Raw genomic sequence first — 24,057 nt, 5'->3', positions numbered from 1 at the left:
TGCTGGCTTTTTGCAAAGGTCCTGGAATGGCAAGCACATAGCTTGCTTATCAGTGCTATTGTGCAGGCCTGTGTTTTATCAGGCGCTTTGACTCCGCCAGATCTTTTATGGCCTTTTTATTGGAGTTCATTTGTTTTGGCACATTGCGCTGCAGCACAATCACTTCTTCCTAAACACCATTTGTGTGCTGTTTGGATTCTAAGATGGCGTCTTCTCCTGTGTATTTTTGTGCATAAATCTTTTAGGTGGGGAACGCCATTAAGTCTTCGCTCCGAGGAGCCGCTCTGAAGTCGAACAAGGAAGGCACGCGGTCCATCCAAGTTGAGATAACGCCCACTTCCTCCAGGATCTCCCGAAATGCCGTCACCAGTCTTTCAATCCGCGGACACCGCTGGAAACGGCATGGTGAGAAGGGGCCTGCGTCGACGTGCTGTCTCATGGCAACCATATCTGTTACCTCGGCAGCAGGGACTGCTCACTGTGCAGTTTTGCAGATTCGTCTTGCTCATTTTGCCTTGATCACGTGCGTTCAGGGGGTTTCCTGGCCACAGCTTCTCCTGTAGAGCCCACCTTACTGATCACAAACCGTGCCGAATGAGGGTGCTTGTTTCGGGCAGGGCGGTTCAGTCAGTCCATTCCACTTGTTCTGTATCTTTGTCTCGTATATCACGTATCATACCCACACAGGCACACCATCTGCATTCCCATTTCCATACCGACACCTTTATTCTATGCTGTGATGGTGATCGTTGTTCTCCGCTTGCTTTTGTAAGCTAGTTAAGACTTATTCTTACTCCCGACATATGAAAATGAAAACGACCAAACGATGTGATGGTCACTGCCCCCATACTTTTATGCATCCTTTACGTTTGCAGGGTCAACAAACATTGCAACTGTGGAGAAGGTAGTGGTACTTACTGTAGAAAAAACAGCTGAAGGTCCATATGACACTGGTTGTGTTTCACTTGAGCTATCGGCTACACTGCCCCCATTGTTTCCTGTGGTACTGCTCCATTCCGGTCGTATCCATAACATGTCCATAGTCACAAAGTGATTGCAAAGTATGCAAGTAGAACAGAACGCTCGATCTGTATCCAAATCTGTATTTAACATTGAGCATAAATGAGCCTTTTGACTTGGTGGATTTGGCATTACGGGCCGTCACAGCTGTATCTGTGCTGTGTGGGAATAGGGTATGGTACAGGCAGCTGGCATATTCAAGCCTGACATCCATTAGAGCCTGTCTTGCTAGCGTTGCTAGCAAAACATTCTAGTAATTACAGCTCAGTTCTGACTCTCAGCTGCCCTGCTTTAATTAGGGCATGTCCCAAACAACGTGCCAATTAAGCACAGCATGCAGCCCTTTTATTCCTTGACTTTAAGTTTTAACTTTGTGCTGAAAATGGGCAAAGAATTTTTTTTTTTGAGCACTGAATCATGGTGCGAGTGTTTGCGTAATAATTACATGGCACACATTTCAGAAAGTGAAAAACAAGTTGACTCAAATGCCTACCTTACATTTCAGAATGTCATTTATCCGCCTTCAGACCATTAATTCCCTTTTAACTTGATCCACAGTAATTGCCGTTCAGGTTCATGAGAAATCAGTGCTGTTTGTCTCCCGTTGTCACCTTTTGAAGCTTATTTCCCAAAACGTGTATTTTATTTTTATTTATTTTGAATTTATTCTGTCATTAAGGTAAAATTTTCATGTTCATTTCCACCATATCATATGTCTTGTGTGTATGTGTATGTATCTCATGCTCATGTATATATGTGACTGTCATCCTCCTTCAGAGTCTCAGGAGAACAGTGTAGACTCTCCGGACTCCCCTCCGGTCGGGCCCATCCCCTCCATTAGTGTTACAGGGGTGAGCGGCGAGCGGGTGGCCAACGGAGAAGCGCTACGCGGCAGGACGGAGGCAGAGCCGCTCGGGGGCGCCACCGAGGTGGGGGTGGACCCTAGAGGTCAAGAGGTCAGGAGACAGAAGTCTGTGCGGAGGCACCTGGAGGACGGGACTCCCTCCACGGGGAGGGTCCAGTTCTAGAGCCCCTCCCCCCTCCACACACACACTGTGACCTGAAACCCCCTCACCCCTCCCCTCTCCCCTTGGGCCCAGAGGTACTACGTGTGGGGCATGGGGCGGAGCTATGTTTTGGTTGTGTGTTTTGGTGGGGGGGATGGGTGTCTAAACTTTTTTCCATTTTGCATAATCTCGCTTGGCATGATGGAGTGTGCCTGCAGATCCTGCAAGGAAATTAAAAATGGATTTTTAAAGAGGGCGTAGCCGTAGGCCTGGGATATGTGCTCAAAATATTCTAATATTCCTTATTTTTGATGGCAGTCATTTTCAGGGAGTATTCTTGATGTAACGTCTGCTAAAAGTCAAGCTCAGGACAAGCTAAGCTGGTCTTTGATGGTCAATGAAAAGCTGGGCATCCAAGTGTAAACCTATGCGGGTAAGCCAATAGGGTAAGCTATTTGGCCAGTTTTGCTGTAGACCATCTTGACCTGGTTTATCAAGACTATCTAGTCAAATCTAGGAGGGTCTAAGCTGGTCATACTGGTTGACCAGTGTAAACCAGGCTGGTATACCAGCTAAACCATGAAACAATACCCTATACTGATCAAGAGCTAAACTATATATTCATTTTGGGCCATATATATATATATATATATTTTTTACACCTCATCAAATGGTACATTCATCAGACTAGAGTAAACGAAGTTCTTTGTAGGTAGCATGTTGGCTCAGGGCTAAGGCATTACTTTGTGGTTGGTGTTGGCTCTAGGCCCGCATGTTAGCATGCGGTTGACACATTAGCCTGTGGTCAGTCTGTGGAGCTTGAAGAAAGCAGCTAAACGACTTAGTGGTGCTAAGCTGAGATTATTGAATCGTTACACCCCGTAATAATAATTATGTACGTTTCTTAATGCTCAGTTTTAAGCCTGACTGTTTTGAACCTGGAAGGAAACAATAGGTTTACTGTATTTTGCTTTGCATCACATCTGACTTGGGGTAAATCTGCTCCAGTTACACACAGCAAAGTGATCGGTTAAGGCATAATGCTTGGCTGTGAATATTAAGTTGAGGAGCACATGAGCATGAAACGCCTCAAACTTCAGTCTCACCCAGGTCTATCTAAAGTGTTAAGGTCTTTTTGATTTCCTTGAAAGGATCTAGGTACGCTTGGCTGCATCAGGACCTTGCTTTGGATGCTGTTAATGATGTTCTCCTGAAATCTTTTTCCTAAACTCTGCCATGTCCCCCGCCTACTTGATCTGCGTTTCGTCATTCCTTCTCTCAACTTGACACTAGTCCCCTCCGTTGCCTTTCTGCTGCATCTCTGCATTGAACCACAGCGTTCTTACTCTGCTGGGCTTCCACAGCCAACTAACAATTTCCCAAATTACAAAATGGTTTGGTCTCCTGCCTTACTGCAAAACAAAAGGGCTTATGAAATCTAATCTGCTATTGTGCTTCTAGCTCCAACACTTAACTGTTGGGTTGCTATGGGAAACAGTCATTCTGTAGACCGGTTGTAATAACAGAGGCAGATCGGCAGCTCCAGATAAGGTTACAGCAGCTTGCTTGAAGCAGACAATCTGAAAATATAAGCAGATCTGGAGTAATCTGATCAGCAACCATGTTCTCATCTCCTATTTAACCATATCGCAGAACTAGTCTTGCGAGGCTGCCTATCTGTCTTCTGTCAGGAGTGTTCTGATTGATTGGATTGGCCTGGTTTGTGATGTGCTTTCCTCCTTCCCTCCTCTCTTGACATCCCTCTATCCCAAAACGCTCTGGTAAGGTGGTGCTAGATTGTTCTTTATCTGTTTGGTTGTGTGTGCTGTAGTTTTTATTACATGGGTAAGATGGGGAGAGGGGTTATTTGTTTAGTGAATGGAATGGGTAGGTGAGTTTTGATCACTTTAGGACATAGTTTCTTTAAACATGCCAGTTGATTTGTGTGGTGTTCATGGTTCGCCACTGGGGAAGCACATTGGTAATTGGTAGGGATGCACCAAAATGCCACTCAATTTTGGGATGAAAATGGCCAAAACTACACTTTAGACCTACGTCAAGGTGTCAGGATTACAAGTCGCTTCAGTGGTACTGTGAAATGGTGCTTACGAAGGAACTAGTTAACTTTATCTGCTGCACTGATCTTGTACAATGCATTCTGACTGGACCAGCAACTCTTAAGCAATGCCCTGTAACTTGGTTCCTAGCCCCCAGTAGCAGTGAGTAATGTCCTATTTAAAGGACAGTGGGGCCAATATTCACTTTGGTGCATCGCTAGCAATTACAATGCAAAGCACTCGAACTTCCCAATCTGACTACCTTCTCCCTTCCCTCGCAGACGCAGTGGATCTGGGTTCCCCGGATGAGCTGATGGAGATCTCAGAGGTGGATGAGGGCATTTGCACGCAGGCCGGCGCTCCGGGCAGCAGCCCCCCGACCATCGTGGTTAGCAATGCCACAGCGGCCAGCACAAAGCCGACAGGGAAGGGCCTTCGCCGCCTGGGAGGCAGCCGATCCAGCAAAGACAAGGAGAAGGAGAAGGAGAAAGAGGGAGGAGCAGAGCAGCCCTCGCGGAAGCAGTCAGGCAGCCGGGCCATGAGCGAGAACCTGGAACTCCTGTCCCTCAAGCGCCTCACGCTAACGTCCAGCCAGTCAGTGCCTAAAGCAGGCACGTTGAGCCTGTCCCGCACGGCCAGCGCAGTCTTCTCTCGCTCCTTCGAGCAGGTCAGCAATGCCCTGGCTGCTGCCGCCGGGGCCCAGCAGCAGCAACAACAGCAGCCGCCAGCCCCCAACCACCACCACATCTCCAGGGAGAACCGTTACTCTGCCTGCAGCCTGCAGGAGGAGCACCTCAGCCCCACCCCGCACCACCACCACCATCAGCAGCAGCAGCGTTCACCCAGCATTAGCCTGCACCTCGCCCCGGATGTGTGACCCTGCTGCTTGCCTGCCAGGAAGATTTAACCTCCCTCCACAAAACCCTTTTCAATTCTGACAAAATCTTTGGATTGGTGACAATACTGGAAGTCCTGAAAGCCCTGAAAGCCCAAAACCCACCTCCCACCATCCCCCTTCCCTTCAGTGGCAGTGGACCTCTAGCCATAACGTAAACCGTATACTAAGAGAGAGGACTCGCGGTTCACTTTTATTCAAAAGCCACTCCTTTTTAGACTGTGGAAGAAAAATGAAGACTGCATTAAAAACAAAAAAAAAAGGAAAAAAAAAGGCCCTAGCACTCCTGCCCCCTGGTGGCACTGAACCAAAACTGTTGCACCTTAAAAGAAAAGTCTGGTTTTTATTTTTGTGGATTTTGTCAATGGTGTGTTTAATCACTAAAATGTTTCTTTTAAAAAAAGTATTTTTGAAGTAAGTGTTTAAAAAGCAAAAAAAGAAGAGATAATAAGTAGAACTCTCCTTTTTTTCCCCATTTGTACTTCACGTTGTCCATGAACTTTTTAACGCTATTGACTCGGTACCGAGGATTGTACATGAAGCCTGGAATTGTGCTGTTAGGGGTATTTTTTTGATGCTGTATTGATCTGTTCGATTCGGAAAGTGTGTGTGTGTGTGTGTGTGATCATGTGAGTGCGACGCTGTGCTTGAGTAGCTTTTCAAATAGGCTGTGGAATCATATATGTGTGTGAGTGAAGGATGATCTTTGTTCGTTTGTTTTTTTTAAAGAAAAAGCACAATTGTGCTTGCGTCCGAGTGTGCGTGCATGCGTATGTGCAGATAGCAGGAGCGACAGGAGATGGAAGACAGGCGTGTATCCTTCCCCTTTTTAATGTAATGAGCTTTGATGAAAGCTGTCTGTATTAGACCAACACTCCCGACACCCTGGCAATACATGCGGTTTGCATTCCCAGTGAAGCTCCAAATAAATCGAACGTTTCACTGAAAAATCTTGAAGTACTCTGAAGTAGCCAATCAGCCAGAGCTGGCTTACATGCTTAATATTCAAGAAAGAGGGCTGTACTGTGAGATCTGCACTGGTGTGCTGCGGGGGTAGGCATGAGACCAAATGGTAGGTGCCAGTATTCACCACAGTGTTCCTGTCGAGGTGGGACATCAGCGCGATGCGGCGGGTTACAAGAACAGCATCTGGAAGTTTGAAGAAAACTGCTCTCTGCAGTTGGTGTGAAACGTAGGGGGCTTTGCTGTTAGTAATGGGAGCGTTTCGGGGTTGTCCCGGGATGCCGCGGACATCGCTTGCTGTTTAGGACAGGGTTATTTTTATTGGTTCTTTTTTTCGACAGGCTTGTTACTGTGTCTCTAGGTTCCAGGTGACTGGGGCAGACTGATACTTAAGAGGAATGCTGATATTGACGCTCATAGAATGCCTCTTGGCCAATCACAATGCGAGGGGGCGGAACCAACTGTGGTATAATAGAAGTTCATGTCACTGAAAACGATTTTGGGTGTAGAAGCGAACCTCAAACACACACTACACATGCCTAGGCTGAGCGACTACTCTTGACGTAGGGGTACGGGTAAGGAGGAAATACCCCCCCCCCCCCCCCCCCCCAATGAACCATTCCTTTAAAAGCAGGTTGAATTAAAGACAAACTGTAGTTCTTTGTTTACATTAAGTCCATCGTGTTGAATCTCTGAAGCAATATTGTCATTTTGACGGCAGATTAGGACGTCTGTCTGTGCTTTTACAAACCATAGAATCAAAGATATTACACAGCGGGATGCAGTATTAACCTTATTCTGAACCGGTGTGGTGGAGAAGTTGGTGGTACCGACAGTTAATTGTTAAAAACGGACAGAAAAAAAGAATCCTCCTGTCTTGCAGTGTGATGTGATCTGTGTTATTTGGATGTGGATCCAGAGTGATCCAGTTTGTTTGTGATCTCGTCTGTTCATTGGTGATTGTTTTTGTTTTAGTTTTTTTTTTTTTTTTTGGGGGGGGGGGGGGGGGGGTCAGTTTTAATTAGGAGCTCTGACGAAACACTGTGGTATCGTACCGAACTGTTGTCTATTTCAGGATTTTTTTGTTTTTTGTTTTGTTTTTTCTCCACTTTTATTTTAGAATAAATATCTTGTTGAAATGGTCGGTGCTTATTTAATTGTTTTTTATTCATAAATTTGAACAGTAATAATGGTTGTCTGTATTTTTTATTTACAAAGTATGAAACTGTACATTTATATTGTTCTGATGTCTTTATGCCCTTTGTCACAAAGCAACATTGATGATAGAACTTCTGGAGAAAATAAAAGTGACTGTTGGAGTTAGCTTCTGCAGAGTTGTTCAGGGAACTGCAGGAAACGATTCAAAATTAATAAAACCTTTAATAACCGTTTAATAAAACCACTGCCAGGTGAAGTCAACAACATTTTGATTACCTGGTTCCATTTACAGATGCCTTTGGGTGAAATCTACATATTAGGCAGCGAGTGAACAGTCAGTTGTTGAAGGTGATGAAATGGTCAAGCATAGGAATCTGGGCCACTTTGACAAGCTAAACTGTGTTTGCTAGACGGCTGGGTCAGAACATCCCCCAAAATCATGCAGGTCTTGTGGTCAGTACTTACCAGAAATGCTCCAAGAAAGGACAGCCAGTGAACCTGCAACAGTGACATGGGCACTTAAGGCTTACTGATGTGATCCATGGAGGCGCCCCACCTCACAACTTGCAGGACTTAAAGGATGTGCTACTAACATCTCTATACCAGATACCACAGGATGCCTTCAGAGGACTTGTGGAGTCCCTTGAGTGCCTTGATGGGTCAGAAGTGTTTTGGCGATACCAGGAGTGCTCTAGGCAATATTGGGCAGGTGCTTTTAATGTGACCAGCCTGATCGTTTCAAGGACGTACTTGCCTCAGACTTGACTTTTCCTCATTTCTGACCCAGCATGAAATAGATTAAATAAACGAAGGGGCAGCTTCATAGCTAAAAGCGTAGTAGTCATGATGCAGAGCAAAGAAGTGAGAATCGGCCCTCTGTGGCCTGCAAACGTGAGAAAATAACACTGCAGTCTAACCCTAGTCCTACAGTACCAGGGTACACACAGACAGAAAGAGGCTGGTCCTCCCAACCGTACTAGGTGTACAATGAATAAGCAGTTCAGCTCAACCAGCATCAAAGATAAAGGGGCGCCATCAAGTGGAACAAAGTGGAAAGCACAGTTAGGAAGAGTTGTAGAGAAATGAGGATAAGGCCATGCCTGAACAGACCGTACCCTCCCTTCCTCGCTGAATATGAAGTTATAATTGACCCCAAATGCAGTTAATCTGAATATTTGCTATCCAAAGTTTGCTCCCCAGTTTTGCACCTGAGCTATAGCTACAAGGGCAGTGGTGGCTCAGCAGTTAAAGCTCCGGGCTATTGATAACAGGGTTGTGGGTTCGATTCCCGGGCTCGGCAAGCTGCCATTGTTGGGCCCTTGAGCAAGGCCCTTTACCCTCTCTGCTCCCCGGGTGCTGGAGTCCGCTGCCCACTGCTCTGTGCCTGTGTGTGTGTGCGCTCACTACCCCTAGTTCACTAGTGCGTGCATGTGTGTGTTCACTACCACAGATGGGTTAAATGCGGTGGACACATTCCGCTCTACAGTGCACCTTTACCTTTACAAGGCCAATGTTGCTAAAGCATAAAGTCATACTCAGCAGCCTTCCAGTAAATTCACTAGAAAGCAGTCCAGAAGTTGTTTCTAATTCACTCTATGAACCTGTGTTTGTGCTGTGAGCTTGCCAGTCCACTAGGGGGCTCCCTACACTTAGACCTTTTTCAGTGACCTGTCCCAGTGACCTGTTCAGTGATTCTCCACACGGTCTATTAGCAAAGTATTTCAAAGAGGACCTCAAGATGTAAGGGCAGTGGTTCTCAGACTGGTGCTGCTAGACTTCCAGCCAGTCCAGTTGTAACATTTGGGTAAAATGATTTCTTGTGATCGCTGTATAATTCAAGCAACGTAAGGTCACAATCAGCAGCCTTCACCATAAAAAAACCAAGCAAGTTCACTAGAAATGTAGGCCAGAAGTGCACATAGGGAGGAAGGTAGTCCTAGGGGTATGTCTACACACTGACGATAAGCAAGGGTGGGAGGACACGCCCATTATGCAAATAGAAGATGCCAGGAGCCAATAGGAAAATGTGAGTTTTACTCATCAGTTGCACTCAAACATAAAGCACACCTTAAAGATCACCATATTTCATTAAAATAGCTCAGTTAATATAACTCAAACATAACTCATTCACCTTAACTCAAAATATGCACAAATGAACTGAGGGCGTCTCTAAATTATTATTTTTTAAATAAAAGGGTTTTATTGTCATTAAAAGCCCTGAATGGCACTCAAACGTGACCTGACCCACATAGTGCACTACGTAGGGAGTAGGGAGCCACTCGAGCTGCTCGCCAAGCGGCGCTACGCTGCTGCAAAGTGCTTCTTGTGAGTGTCGTAAAACAGCAGTCAGCCCAGAATACGGCAGCGTGGCTGAGTGGTCCTTCCCCAGTCTGCCCTTCACGCACAGCGCCTGAGACTCCCAGCAGCGCAGACATGGCCAAACTGAGCAAAGAGACCAAGCAGAGGCTGCAGCAGGTCTTCCAGTGCGGGCAGTTCGTTATCCGCTGGGGGTTCATCCCCACTGTCCTCTACCTGGGTCAGTATCTCCACCACACAGCGCTAGCTAGCTAGCTAACTCGAGATAGCAGGCTAGCAAGTGCTAGCTCACGTGCTGGCGTGTTTAAAGTTTAAACGCTTGTGTTTTTCGTCATCATAAGCGTCTTATAATAATAATCTGCCCAATAGTAGAAATATGTATTTTACAAATGCATGGTGTCATCATGTTTACGTTAAAAAAACGTGAAGCCCCCCTTAGTTGACGTTTGGTGCTAGTCTGGCGCCCGGCTCGTGAACGAATCGTTCTTTCGAATCAGCCGAATCGATTCCGAGTGCAGCTGAATCGAGACATCTTATGACTTAGAGAGGCCTTAATAATTAGAGTAACTTTCTAATTATGGCCTTTATCCAACCTTATAAACCGTATAAAAGCGTAGCACTGTCTGAACTAACTCTATGAGCCTGTGTTTGTGCTGTGAGCTCGCCAGTCCACTAGGGGGCTCCCTACACTTAGAAAGACCCTTTCCAGTGACCTGTCCCAAAAGGTGATTCTCCAAACGGTCTATTGGCAAAGTATTTCAAGGAGGACCTCAAGATGTAGGGCAGTGATTATCAGACTGGGGCTGATGGGCTTCCAGCCAGTCCAGTTGTGACATTTGGGTTGGGGAATTGCTTATGGGGTGGTATGGGGTCACATCTGTGGAAGAGTAGAACTACTGCTCAGAAGTTCCTCGCCCTGTATCTTTGCAGGTAGAGAGGGTTACAGAAAGTTTGGTTGTATGACGGTCCACTGACCCAAATCCTGGGGGCATTAAAGGGCAAGGTCAACAGACCTGGAGTAGTCCAGATCACCAGATCCTGGGTTGGATACCAGTGCCCTACAGCCTCATGAGGACTGTGCCCAAGTGCACTATTTGAGAGGGCTTTAGACTCCCTAGCTGAACCAAATGATCCCAAAGCTGGTTAATGTGTCAGTACCGAGAGCCACAGCGGTTTCAGTGGTCTGAGTCAACTCCTATCTGTTCTTAAGTGTGTGGCACCCATAAATGCTCACTCGCTCGTGTCTGGTTTCTGCCACATTTGGCTCGAAATGAGTCAAAAACGCTTATGAAAGTGTTTCACTCTGACCAAACTAATGTGGCTGGCAGCACTTTTCCGATCAGCATACAGACGTTTCACCTGGGTAGCTATTTAGTCTACTAGAAGTGCTCCGAAAACAGTGGAAAAACACCCCCAAGACCATTCGCTCCACTTTGTGCTCTCAGATATGAAGCTTTATTCTCTGAACGTGTGTTAGTTGGAATACGGTCTGTGCTCTGGTGTTTAGTCTGTTAGCTAAATCTACTAGGCCTACATGGTCCAAACGCAGCAGAACCAGTCTCATTGTGCTCCTCCCAACACCAAGTTTTTAGCGTCAACAGCAGCCTGTTATTGTCTGAACGATTGGAGGTGGGGGTTCAGTCCGCCAGACTTGAGTGTGTTCTGTGGTGGGTAGCTGTGCTACTGATATCCAGCTTCTCTCCCCTGATTCAGAGCAGGTTAACGTTTGCAGTGGTTGCCAGACTGACCGTTTAACACTTATTGAATGATTGACTGAAATCGTGCACAGTGTCCACTTATTTTCTCATTCTGTGAACAAACTAAACTTTCTTTGATCAAATACAACCATCTGCGCTACCTCTGCTCCCTGCCCTCGTTAACACTGTAAACCGCTGTAATATTTTGAGACAGTATTACACTATGAAATAAAGAGGACACCACCCAACCACCTGGGATACTACAGCAACCACTAAGCAACACCATAGCATGGGATACCATGGCAGACACTTAGCAAACTCATAACAACCATCAATCAACATTGTCGCATTCTGGTAGGTTCCATATAGCTACCACCTGGAAATACCATAGGAACTGCCTAGGAACCACTAAGCAACATCATGACAACCACCGTGCTACATCATGCTGTAGCATCCATCTTTCAACAACCTGGGAAACAGTAGCAACCACTAAGTAACACTGTAGCAACTACTTAGCTACCACCTAGCAACACCATAGTAACCAACTGGAAATTTTAAAGCAACCACTAAGCAACACTATAGCAACAACCTGGCATACAGTAGCAACCACTTGGCAACACCATAGTAACCGCCTTGGATACCATGGCAGACACTTGGCAAACTCATAAAAACCATTAATCAACATTGTTGCGTTCTCGTAGGTTCCATATAGCTACCACCTAGAAATACCATAAGCAACGTCATGGCAACCACCATGCTGTAGCATCCATCCTTCAACAACCTGGCATACAGTAGCAACCACTTGGCAACACCATAGTAACCGCCTTGGATATCATAACAGCCACTTTACCCCACCATTGTATTCAAATGAACTGTTGAGTTAGCTGCTTAGCTACAGTTTATCATTTTATATTAAAAGTGCATTAATCTCAGTTGCTTAACAGCGCTCAGCACAGTGAGTTTACAGTCTGGTTTGTGAATCTGGCAGTTTGTTGCATTTTGTACAGATTTTATAGTAAATGGACCAATAGAAATGGTCCGAAATAAAATAAAATATTTGCATTGAAATTTAAGCAGGTTTTCCCTTCCCCTGTGAAGTTGCCATTTTGGGAAGAAGGGGAATAAAAACAGAGACCTCTCCAAATGATCAGTTTATCTGTTCTTGCTATAGTAAAAGAGTAAAATTAACATTTGTTTTATTCTATAAACTACTGGCCAAATAAAAATATTGCTAAATTTCAAGGATTTATGTGCAATTAAGGGCAACTGGTCAAAATGACAAAGATGCAGACCTTGGAGAAGAAATGGTCTCTGGTACTCTGGAGCCATTGCCACTGTTTCTGTGATAGGAAAAGCAGAAATGGGCAGTTTATGAAACTGATACAAAGGAAGAGCTGGGGCATGATGTTGCTACTATTGCATAATACATCAGGATCTGGTCTGCGTGTTCCTTTGAACATGTACGTAAAAATAATGACGTTGTATCCGTGGTGCTCAGTGAGCATATTCGAAGTCACTTCCTGGACCAGCTATTTTTACACTGGCCGCACATCATTTCTCAGTGCTTATCATTGAGTATGAAAAATGGCATGTGTTCGGGCCAGTTTTCTTGCGCCAGTTGCTAAGTGCTCTGCCCAAATGTTTCTCCAGCTGACTGTTGAAGTATGACTGGTACTGGTTTCACTGCTGTTATCAGTCCCAGGAGCCTTCTAACTTTCCCTGCAGTCTGAATCAGCAACACACTCATGCTTTTACTTTCTTACGTTCAAAGGATTCACTGTCTGGTTAGTAAGAACTGGAAAATTGACCTTGGTTCTGTTTAATGGTGAGTGTTGAACATTCATAAAAACAATAATTGGTTAGTTAAAATTACCATTATTGCGTTTGGATTGGATTACATTTGGGATTGATGAGGCCAATCTAACGTATCAAAAATCTCAAATCTCCAAAAAACTGCTCCAAAATCTCTTGAAAAGAAATCTTATGTTTTCTTTAATTGAAAGTTCTTGTAAATTTACCATATTGGAGATTTTTTTTTTGCACAGCAGTGACCATGTGCTTCTATGCATCTATATAAACAAGGAAGGTTTAAATGTATGTATCCTCATATAATCTGAAAATAGAAGTATTTGATTAAACTCAAGTAGCTCAGGCTATATGTAAGAAGTTGAAACTGGTGCTGTATGGTGTGAAAGAGCATTTATGAGAAATGAACAGCGCACGTTCATTTTTAGAATTACAGGCAATCTTGGCTGAACATGGCAACATATTACTTGGAAAGATACTTGAGTACTTGAAACTTTCATTGACCTTGATTTTCAGTTTCCCCATTTTATGTTTGTTATATCTTCAAAAGATAAAACTCTTGAACGGGAACTGAGGTTGCCTAAAATCCCATGCGCAGTTAAGAAGTTGAAAATTCCAGGCACAAGTATTGTGAACATAAGCAAAATGTGCTGACTGTTGATGTGCAGGTTTCTGGCTGGTAGAACATCTGTCATATTTCAAATCAATAGCTTATTTTTGTATTTATATTATTAGGTTATTTGTGCGAATCTAAAATTAATTCCCAGGAGAATGTGAAAATTAAAAGATCCACACATAGCTTGTTCTGATTACAGAAGGAATGTGTGCTGCAGACGTACAGAGAATGATGACTGATAACCAAAGTGTTAACTTTTGTCTACCGTGTTTCTATTCACTTTTCTCCCACGTCTCCCTCTCTATTTCTCAGTCACATAATGAAAAGGGGAAGCCCAAACATCATCCATTTAATCAAAAACAAAGTTTATTAGCTGGGATTCCAATGACTTTCTGTGCAAATTACAAGCGATGAAATGAAAAGGCAGAAACTTATCCCAACTGTTAATCATGGTGGTGGGAGTATCAAGGTTTGGGTCTGCTTTGCTACCTCATGTCCAAGGCAGCTTCCCATTATTGCTGGACCAGCACAGCATTCTACTGGAGAAAGTCAGAGTATCTGTTTTTGAACTGAAGCTTAACTGTGAGTGGGCCATGCAGCAAGACAATGACCCAAAGCACACAACAAAAGGTTAAAGCAGGCGAAATGTGTCATTTGGTTTTGAGTTTAGATCTTAACCCAACAGAAATGCTGAGGAAGGAATCTTACTCCTTACTGTAAGGAGGCATGGGCCAAAAGTCCTCTAGCCTGAATTGTAGGATTGATTACCAGTTACCAGAAACTTACGGCTTGGGCGACTCTTTGACCTAGTGGTGAGCGATATGGTAAAAATATCATCACAATATTTAAAGATATTTTCAGTAGGAAGAGATTCCTAAAAACTACTATTTAAATACTCTCCCCTACTTAATACAGTGATTTATAATAAAATGTGCTGCATTTCCTCCCATTAACCCCCAGGACTTATTGCTCTGTTATTAATGAACCATGCAGTTAATCATACCTCCTTAAGTACTGAAAATATCCTCAAAAAATCCCTTTAGAATAATCATTAAATTAGTCATGAGAGAGAACTAATTTACGATTAAAAAAAAATTAATAAAAAAAACAATTGTTAGGTGCATCCCTACCTGATACTAAAAGGGTTTACATAGATAATTAATGGTCAATAAAGAAATGAAAAGACTAATGTTTTGCATATTTTTATTATTGAGTTCTCTTTAGTTAGTTTTAGGATTTATACATTTTGACATTTTAGACTGTGCCAGTAAAGTGTGAAATGCAGGATACATAAACAATAAGGTTTTTTTATTTATTTATTTTTTTTATTTTTTTTTATTTTTTTATAAAGATTTCTGAGTGGTTACTTCAGTATCTTTGCAATAAAGACTTTAGTCAGAGTTATGCTTTAGAGTTTCTCTAGAAGTGTTTGGAAAGGATGTATCAGTTACTCACTAAAAGAGGAATTCGGAGATTGAGAAATAAGTTGTCTACAATATGATGCAATACTGGTGTGAAGAGGTTCAGGCAAACACACCATTCAGCCAACCGTGCAAGCGACATGGCAGATTTTGGTTCTGCAATAAAGGTTTCGAGCAATATTGCTGGAATGGCGAGTGCAAGCAGAAGTGAATGACGTACATTTTGGTTTTTTTACAGGTTTCAAACGGGGAGCAGATCCTGGAATGCCAGAACCCACAGTTCTAAGGTACATTTATATATATATTTTTGTGTTTGATCTCCTTACAACCCAGGCAGTTATGTCTTCTGCTGGTCATGGAGTACCCTTGTCTTGCACATTTCAATGTTTCCCTTTCAAACATATACAGTGGGGGAAAAAAATATTTAGTCAGTCACCAATTGTGCAAGTTCTCCCACTTAAAAAGATGAGAGGCCAGTAATTGACATCATAGGTAGACCTCAACTATGAGAGACAAAATGAGAAGAAAATTCTGAAAATCACATTGTCTGATTTTTAAAGAATTTATTTGCAAATAATGGTGGATTTTGGTCAGTAACAAAAGTTCATCTCAATACTTTGTTATATATCCTTTGTTGGCAATGACAGAGGTCAAACGTTTTCTGTAAAAACACAAGGTTGGCACACACCGTTGCTGGTATGTTTGCCCATTCCTCCATGCAGATCTCCTCTAGAGCAGTGATGTTTTGGGGCTGTTGGTGGGCAACACAGACTTTTAACTCCCTCCAAAGGTTTTCTATGGGCTTGAGATCTGGAGACTAGCTAGGCCACTCCAGGATCTTAAAATGCTTCTTACAAAGCCACTCCTTTGTTGCCCTGGCAGTGTGCTTGGGATCATTGTCATGCTGAAAGACCCAGCCACGTTTCATCTTCAATGCCCTTGCTGGAAGGAGGCTTGCACTCAAAATCTCACAGTACATGGCCCCATTCATTCTTTCATGTACACAGACCAGTTGTCCTAGTCCCTTTGCAGAGAAACAGCCCCAAAGCATGATGTCGCCACCCCCATGCTTCACAGTTGGTATGGTGTCCTTTGGATGCAACTCAGCATTCACTCTCCTCCAGACACAACGAGTTGTGTTTGTACCAAACCGTTCTACTTTGTTTCATCTGACCATAAGACATTCTCCCAATACTCTTCCGGAACATCCAAATGCTCTCTAGCAAACTTCAGACGCGCCCGGATATGTACTGGCTTAAGCAGGGGAACACGTCTGGCACTGCAAGATCTGAGTCCCTGGCGGCGTAGTGTGTTACTGACGGTAGCGATGGTAACGTTGGTCCCAGCTTTCTGCAGGATTTTTGCTCACCGTTCTTGTGATCATTTTGACCCCACGGGCTGAGATCTTGCGTGGAGCCCCTGATAGAGGGAGATTAATCAGAAAATGGGAGACCTACAAGACCACTGCTAATGCTCCCACAGTAGATTTCTTCACACCAAGCTGCTTGCCTATTGCAGATTCAGTCTTCCCAGCCTGGTGCAGGTCTACAATTTTGTTTCTGGTGTCCTTCGACAGCTCTTTGGTCTTCACCATAGTGGAGTTTGGAGTGTGACTGTTTGAGGTTGTGGGCAGGTGTCTTTTATACTGTTAACCAGTTCAAACAGGTGCCATTAATACAGGTAATGAGTGGAGGACAGAGAAGACCTCTTAAAGAAGTAGTTACAGGTCTGTGACAGCCAGAAATCTTGCTTGTTTGTAGGTGAACAAATACTTATTTTCTACCATTATTTGCAAATAAATTCTTTAAAAATCAGATCTTAAAAATCTGATTTTCTGATTTTTTTTTTTTTTTTTTTTTCTCATAGTTGAGGTCTACCTATGATGTCAATTACAGGCCTCTCTCATCTTTTTAAGTGGGAGAACTTGCACAATTGGTGACTGACTAAATACTTTTTTTTCCCACTGTAGGCCTGTTTTTGGGTTGTTGTTTTTTTTTAGTTGTATGATGTATTGTCCCAGAAATAATTGCAATTAACAAAGTTATTGGCATTTAAAAAAAAAAAAAACTCATTTTTTCATTCATTTTTTCCCTAGACTGTAGTAAACAGTAGTTTTTGAGTGGCATGTACCATATAGTTGTGGTCAAAAGTTTTATACACTGACATTATGGGCATGAATGTTGTGGAAATCTCGGGCTATCAATGATTTTAATGATTCCTTTAAATGGTTAATTTTCTAGCTCAGAAGCAGTGTCTCATTTCATAGGAACAAAAATCATGTTCATTTTGGGCTTTTGCTGAAATCAGCAGTGTGATAAGTATATACACAGACATGCCAAATGTCATGGGACAGCAGTATGTACATTGGTCATGAAGTGGCGTTACCTCAGGGGACGACTCATAAGTTTTCTGTATAGTAGGTAGGTAGGTGTGATCTTGAGTGAGGTTGAACCCTGTCCGGTGTGCTCATGGTAAGACTACATAAATTAGATCAGACACAGCAGTGCAGTGTCCACTCTATTAAACACTCCTACCTAATTGATCTGCCTTGTAGATGAAAAGTCAGAGACAGAAGCTTATCTGTTGCTGCACAGCTTGTGCTGGTCATCTTCTAGTCCTTCATCAGTGCTCACATGGCGCTGCTTACAGGACACTGTTGTCTGGGTATTTCTGTTTGGTGGACTATTCTCAGTCCAGCAGTGACACTGAGGGGTTTAAACACTCCAGCAGCACGGCTGTGTCTGATCCACTACTTGTACCAGTGCAACACACACACACACTACTAACACACCACCACCATGTCAGATTACTGCAGTTTTGAGAAAGACCCACCACCCAGAGAGCACTACCTGCTCTGTGGTGGTCCTGTGTGGTCCCGACCATTGAGGAAAAGGGTGAAAGGATGGTAACAAAGTATGCAGAGAAACAGATTGTGGGTAGACGTTAACTGCCACCTGATCTGGAACATGCACTTCTATGAGTTGGGGACGTAATGTGATTAGATAGAATGGTAGAATGGGTATTGGTGCATATTTCATCTTTTCTGGTTTTTATCTTTAAGTTTTTGGCCTAAAAAATGTTGATATTGTACTGATGCACTAATACTGCAAACCAATGTTGTCTGTTATGTCTAAAGTCACTTTCTATTTCCTCAGTTTGCTCTGGGGATGAAGAGGACGGAGAAAGAAGCATCCTACGCAAGACCAAACCATCTCAACATCCCTTTTTCCTCAGAGAAGTTTAGTTTCTGGACCGTTAAATGAGACCGTGCTCTTTCATCACCACCAGGAAAGCGAAACTTCGCCTACGTACTTTCACTAACTAAACTCTACATCTCTTCATCCCCTGTTAAGAGCGCTGTCTGGATCTTAGCTTATTTTATATGGTGTGTGGTCTGTACGTCTGTAAATTTGTAAGTTACCTCCATTGTTAAACTGTTTACTGTTTATTTCAGGACGATTTGTTTGCATCATTTATGAGAAAGTAAAAAAAATAATAATAAAAAGAAATGAGATCGTTGGTTTTTTTTATCATGACAATTTTTATTACCTTGAGTTTCATTCATTTATTAAAATTTCAGGTGAGAGGTTTAGAGCAGCATGTTCTGTATAAATATAAAAAGGCTGTTAGGATTTACAGGAGCATGTGAGTTAACATAACCCAGAAAGTATTTATTCTATGCCACTGAGCTCTATCACAAATGCTGTAAAGGTATCGGGCTGTCAGCTGGTGCAGTGGAGCCGGGGACCCGACGCTTTCCTCCGAGCGTGCTGGCTTCCCAGCAATGCTGCATTGGGGACAGTTTGAAAAGAGGTGGGTAGTTGGCTTAGCATGTATGGAGCATTGCTAGTGTTAGGGGGATCTTTGGACAGGTGGTTTAATTGGCAGTGCCAAATTGGTGAAAAAAGGTGAAATTCGACTAATAATAATAATAATAATATTAAACAATAAATAGTACATTTATTGAACACTGATTGGTCATTAATAATTTATCACATCAAGCAACACATCACGTCTGGCACACACATTACATTAACCCTGTTCCTCCTTTTATAAATAGGTAAAATAAATAAATAAATAAATGAAACCAGTAAATAAACAGGTCTCGATATTTAGCTGCTCAATCCTGAGGCAAAGACAAGAATGCCATGCTGCTAGTGTTGGTGCTTCTAAGAGAGCCACTTGGACCCCTTATTTTCCGTCCTGACATAATCGAAGCCTTTCGTGATCATGTGCCTCATTGCCTTGTTTGCGTCTCTCAGGAACAACGTTAGGTTGTACAGAATGGAGTGTGTGAACGTCCTCTGTTTCCATGCTGGCTCATCGTGTGGCGGACTGCTGACGGACTGGATGTTGGTGTCATCTACCTGTAGGTTCAAATGAAAAGTAGGGAGGATGGTTACAGAGACCAGTTGGAGCATGTGAACTTTGGTATTTTGGAAAAGTCCAGCTTTTAAAGGAACCGGTATAATTAATTAACACTATGGGTGCACACAAAAATACTAAGTGCCTCACAGAGCCTACGTATTGTCACGAAAAATGGCAAATTTACAGGAGAAAGGAAAAAACCTCAATATTTGATGGAAGTCAATGGAAAAAGATATTGTTCCATGTCAGACTAAAGCATTTGTACTGGTCCATTCATCACAAAATTCAAGCTAAACAACTGTGGAAATTGAGATACAGTTATGCTATAGATATGTGCTGTTGCTTTTCAAGGCACTCAGCATCCAAGGAATCTGGAGGTTGTTCAGCTTGATCTAGATCCTGTCCTGCTTTGTGAAATGAGTATAAAGGAAAGGTATAAAAGAAATACTACTTACTTTATCCTTGATGATCTTTAATAAGCTGGTGGTCCACTGTCTGATGTCGGTGAGTTGAGCTGTAGTTAGGTTCTCTTTCTCCAAGTAGCCCAGGTACCCTTCGTACGTCCTTAACCCGGCATAAATCCGCTTCAGGCATCTCGGCTATGGAAAACACACACATTGAATACATGGTATATTAACTTAGGGGTACATTGTAATATCACGTTAATCTACTGAACTGGGCAAAATAACATTTACAGTAAAAAAAAGAGAATGTGTCTGTCTGATCTGTTAGTTAGAAGAACACAGGTTTGGCAGATGATTTCTCAGTGAACTCCATGTATGGATTAGTTCAGTCGATTTACTTTAGGTAGGTAATGGGTGGGATCTGAGAATAATGGGCTTCCTTGTGAAGAGCATTGGAGATGGTTAAGCTGTGATCTTACTGGTTACTGCCCAAAGAGATTTCTACACCTTCTTAGATGTTAAATATTTATGCACAGTACTGCTAATCTATAGTTTCTCTAGATCTCTAGATCTACTCTATATGTTTTCTTTACTTACTGCACTGAAGTTCTTTGGCCGGCACCTATCCGACTGGCTGATTAAAGGCATCTCTGTCCTCACAGGGTCGTAATTTGTCATATTTCCCACTGGCTCACCGAAGTCCCTTTGAAACTGCAATGATACAAACAAACCAGTTACTTCACAAGCAGAAGACAGCAGAGGTACCTCAGGTACTGTGACTTAAGGAACACTTCTACCTTAAGGTGTCTAAATGGGTAAAAGTGTGACGTGAGTCTTAGTTTCACTAAAGGAGATGCAGCCCCAGGGAACACTCCTAAAAAACTCCTAAAAGAGGCTTCAAATGGGTCTTGTGACGCCATAGAAGAACCGTTTTTTTTTTTCCATACAGAATCATATTTGTAATAGAGATGCGTGAGTGGAAAGAACCTTTTAAAAGGCTTTACTTGATGTAAAGGTTATTTGCCAGCATCTCTATTACAAACATGGAACACACTGGAACCAAAAGTGGTTCTTTTATGGCATCAGAAAACCGTGATTCATAGAAATGAAAGTAACCAAGTATTAGTTATTTATACTTTATATATTATGGAACATTATCTTGCCAATTAAACAATAACAAAATTTAAATTTAACAATAATTACAATTTAAAAGTAATAAGTATGTGGATACAAAGTATGGAAGGGTGATCATTTGAAAGTACTTGGAAACGTTGGTACTAGAGGCTACACAAATAATGCTTAATACCCTTAAGCTATGCTTAATATTACACTATAAAGACTAACACTATAAAGACAAAAACATATATTTCTTAAAGGTTCGTAATTTCTGACTATAAACACAAACAATTGCAACACTTTAGTAAGTAACTAATATTATTATATTATATAAAGAGATAAAATTGTTAAAAGGCTTATATTATATATATATATATATATATATATATATATAAAATTACAGAAATATTTTATCTTTCTCTTTGGGCTGGTTTTGTGGACACAGGTTAAGCCTGGTCTAGGACTAAATTTTAAAAGGCATTTTTGCCACATATTAAGCTTGGTATTGCTAATAAATAAATAATAAAAATACGCAAATAAACTAAAATCTAGAAAAAAAAAGTAAAATAAATACCAGTATTTTCTTGGTTTACAGATTTGCATCATTTCTCTCATTGCATTTGGGTTCAATTCTATTTGCATTAACTTTTTTTTGTTTGTTTAAAGTTTTGTTTTTTTACTCAACATGCTGTTAATGATCTAATATTATAATTATAATATTATTAGCTTCTCAACGTTATTGCTAAATGTCCAGGTTTTTTTTTTTTCACGTGCCACTCAGTTAGCAGCTCTCGAGCGTTTAGCTGCAAGTCCGGACTTGTACCCTACCTGCTCGTCCCGCAGCCTCGTGATGCTCTCCAGCAGCAGATCCGCGATGTCGCGCAGCTTGTAGCGCTTGAAGTCTCCGGTGTCCTGCAGCTCCTCACCAGACGTTTCGGGCAGGTCTGCCGGAGCGCCGTGGACAGGCACTGGGGCACAGAGGGCGACCAGGAGGAGGAGAAGGGCGGCCAGCGAGAGCTGGAGATCTGCGGAGAGAGAGAGAGAGGGGAAGTGAGGAGGGGAAGTGAGTGAGTGAGTGAGTGAGTAAGTGAGTGAGTTAGGTCAGCTAGCATCACGGTCCCTTCACTCACTCTTCACTGAGGGCATGCTGGAGTTAGACTGGAGTTAGAGTTCCTCAATGGTGTCTCGCCTCCCCTCGCTTTGCAATTGGCTCTTGTGGCTCCTGCCGTGATTTGGGTGGATTTATATAGCACCTCTGAGGGATTTCCGCACGACATTTGTTTATCTTCATCATGAGGGGAAAAGATGATGAAGGCGCGTTGCTCTGCACCTCATCTTCATGCAGGGCACTTCCATCCAGTGTGTTGGGAAGAAATACACGCTTTAGTAGCGTCGAGTAGTTTTGACAGAATTTACACTTTTTCTTGAGGTATTTTTAACTGGGTTTTGTTTCACTTCTGGCTTTAATTCAGTGGCTTTCAGTTTGAATGTCTTCCTCCACTTTCTGCTCCCATTTCTTTAAAGCCTGAAACCGTTGCAGTCCAGCTACAGTTAGCTGAATTTCAGACAGTCTGGAGGGAAAAACAATAAATGGACCAATTTATTCATAAATATACAAAAATACTGGATATATTATATATTTTAAAATTAATGTACATATATTTTGTGTATATATACAATATATATATATATATATATATATATTATGGTTCATATATTATACATTTGTCTAATATATATATAATATATATATATATTATATATATATATATTAGACAAATGTATAATATATGAACCATAATATATATATATATATATATATGCTAGGTGTGTGCATATATGTATATATAAAAAGGTAACGGTGCAGGTATTTGTCACTGTAGTAGTGAACTAGGGGCAGTGAGGGGCAGAGCAGAGAGCCCGGGAATCGAACCCTGTTATTAATAGCCCGGCGCTCTAACCGCTGAGCCACCACTGCCCAGTCAATATATATATATATATATATATATATATATATATATATATATATATGGAGATATAGCATGTAGTAAATATAGGTTCATACAGTGCATACAACTGCATTTAATAAATATTAATATCATAAAAAGTTCCATTTTTGTTCAGAATGTAATTAATTAATATATGTTATATTCATTACACATTAACCCAGCCAACATGCTCATGGGACATGGGACAAACATGGGCCCTAACTGGGTTCCAGGTGGGTTCCAGGTGGGCATGGGCTCTGAGAGGGTTTGTACATGCATTATTACTGAGACCCAGCTGGGCATCCCAAATGGGCCCCATCATCACATTCCACCTGAATCTCACATGGGTGAATCTCGCGTTTAACCCCTCCTGGTCCCATCTCGGAACTGACCCTGGTGGGCATCCATATGTAGGGCCAATGTAGAACCCAAGGACAAAACTTACTGGTTCTCAGTTGGGATACCAGTACATGCTTCACATGGGCATATTAGTGACATATTTTTGTTTTACTTTTGATCAGACATTGAGTATCTCAAATGATAAGTATTATTCGAATATTTCATTTGGAGCCGAGTAAATCACTATTCAGACAATTTAAATACTGTGTATCTCTCAGTCTAGTTCAGCACACGGTTGTCCAGAAGACGATCATCAAGACAGAGGATGGTGTCCGTGCATCAAGAGCCACTACGTCTCCAGGAAAGAGGCTACAACTGCAGCATTCCAAATATCAAGCCACTCCTGAACCAGAGACAATGTGAGAAGCGTCTGGGCTAAGAAAAAAATCCCAGTTTTTTGAATGCCAGTTTTTGAATTCCACATATATTGTGATATAATTTCTTTTCATCTATATGTTACCATATGTCAGATTGTCGTATGGCAAATTTACATTTATTTGAGCTTCGAAAGCGAGTGGTTTCAAATACTACTCACCTCACAAGTGGGTCGTTCTACCATTCCATGGTGTCCAATATGAATATGAGCTAAACATCACAAATAAACATGTAATGTTAATGTATGTACATTCCTGTCAAAATCTATAAATCTATAAAATAAATCTATTTTAATCATAATAATTTAATTAGTAATATTTTAATAATTGTAATAATGTTTTTAATAATTGCAATAACGTAATAGTTTAATTTTAATTGAGTAATTTAGTGATGTTTCCTATTGACCAACAGTGACTTCCTACACTGCTTGTGGCCCTGGGACCTCTCAGGT

General features: G+C 42.1%; 3 protein-coding genes across 9 annotated transcripts in view; 2 read left to right on the top strand and 1 right to left on the bottom strand.

Moving 5' to 3' along the window:
* Positions 1–7,265, top strand: part of hycc1 (hyccin PI4KA lipid kinase complex subunit 1) — a 36,425-nt gene extending 29,160 nt beyond the window's left edge. For 6 of the 7 annotated variants that reach the window (XM_072675314.1, XM_072675319.1, XM_072675315.1 and 3 more), the window contains exons 10-11: positions 246–405; positions 4,366–7,265. In XM_072675314.1, coding sequence (XP_072531415.1) covers positions 246–405; positions 4,366–4,961 — 756 coding nt within the window. In that variant the 3' untranslated portion in view covers positions 4,962–7,265. Of the gene's footprint in view, positions 1–245; positions 406–1,797; positions 2,123–4,365 lie in introns of all 7 variants that reach the window. The other variant, XR_011979279.1, reaches the window with a different exon arrangement.
* Positions 7,266–9,451: 2,186 nt separating this feature from the next.
* Positions 9,452–18,476, top strand: tomm7 (translocase of outer mitochondrial membrane 7 homolog (yeast)). Its single transcript, XM_072674596.1, has 3 exons — positions 9,452–9,636; positions 15,195–15,243; positions 18,112–18,476. Exons 1-3 carry the CDS (start codon positions 9,534–9,536, stop codon positions 18,125–18,127), a joined length of 168 nt encoding a protein of 55 aa, XP_072530697.1. The 5' UTR covers positions 9,452–9,533; the 3' UTR covers positions 18,128–18,476.
* A 17-nt stretch (positions 18,477–18,493) lies between these two features.
* il6 (interleukin 6 (interferon, beta 2)) lies at positions 18,494–22,052 on the bottom strand. The gene is made up of 5 exons (XM_072674595.1): positions 21,975–22,052; positions 21,673–21,869; positions 20,326–20,439; positions 19,780–19,923; positions 18,494–19,323 (listed from the first exon to the last, which is right to left on the bottom strand). Exons 1-5 carry the CDS (start codon positions 21,988–21,990, stop codon positions 19,126–19,128), a joined length of 669 nt encoding a protein of 222 aa, XP_072530696.1. The 5' UTR covers positions 21,991–22,052; the 3' UTR covers positions 18,494–19,125.
* Between the last annotated feature and the right edge of the window lie 2,005 nt (positions 22,053–24,057).

This window comes from Salminus brasiliensis, chromosome 3, assembly GCF_030463535.1.
Source record: "Salminus brasiliensis chromosome 3, fSalBra1.hap2, whole genome shotgun sequence".
In the NCBI taxonomy this organism is placed as follows: domain Eukaryota; kingdom Metazoa; phylum Chordata; class Actinopteri; order Characiformes; family Bryconidae; genus Salminus; species Salminus brasiliensis.
This window is presented reverse-complemented; position numbering and strand designations above follow the sequence as displayed.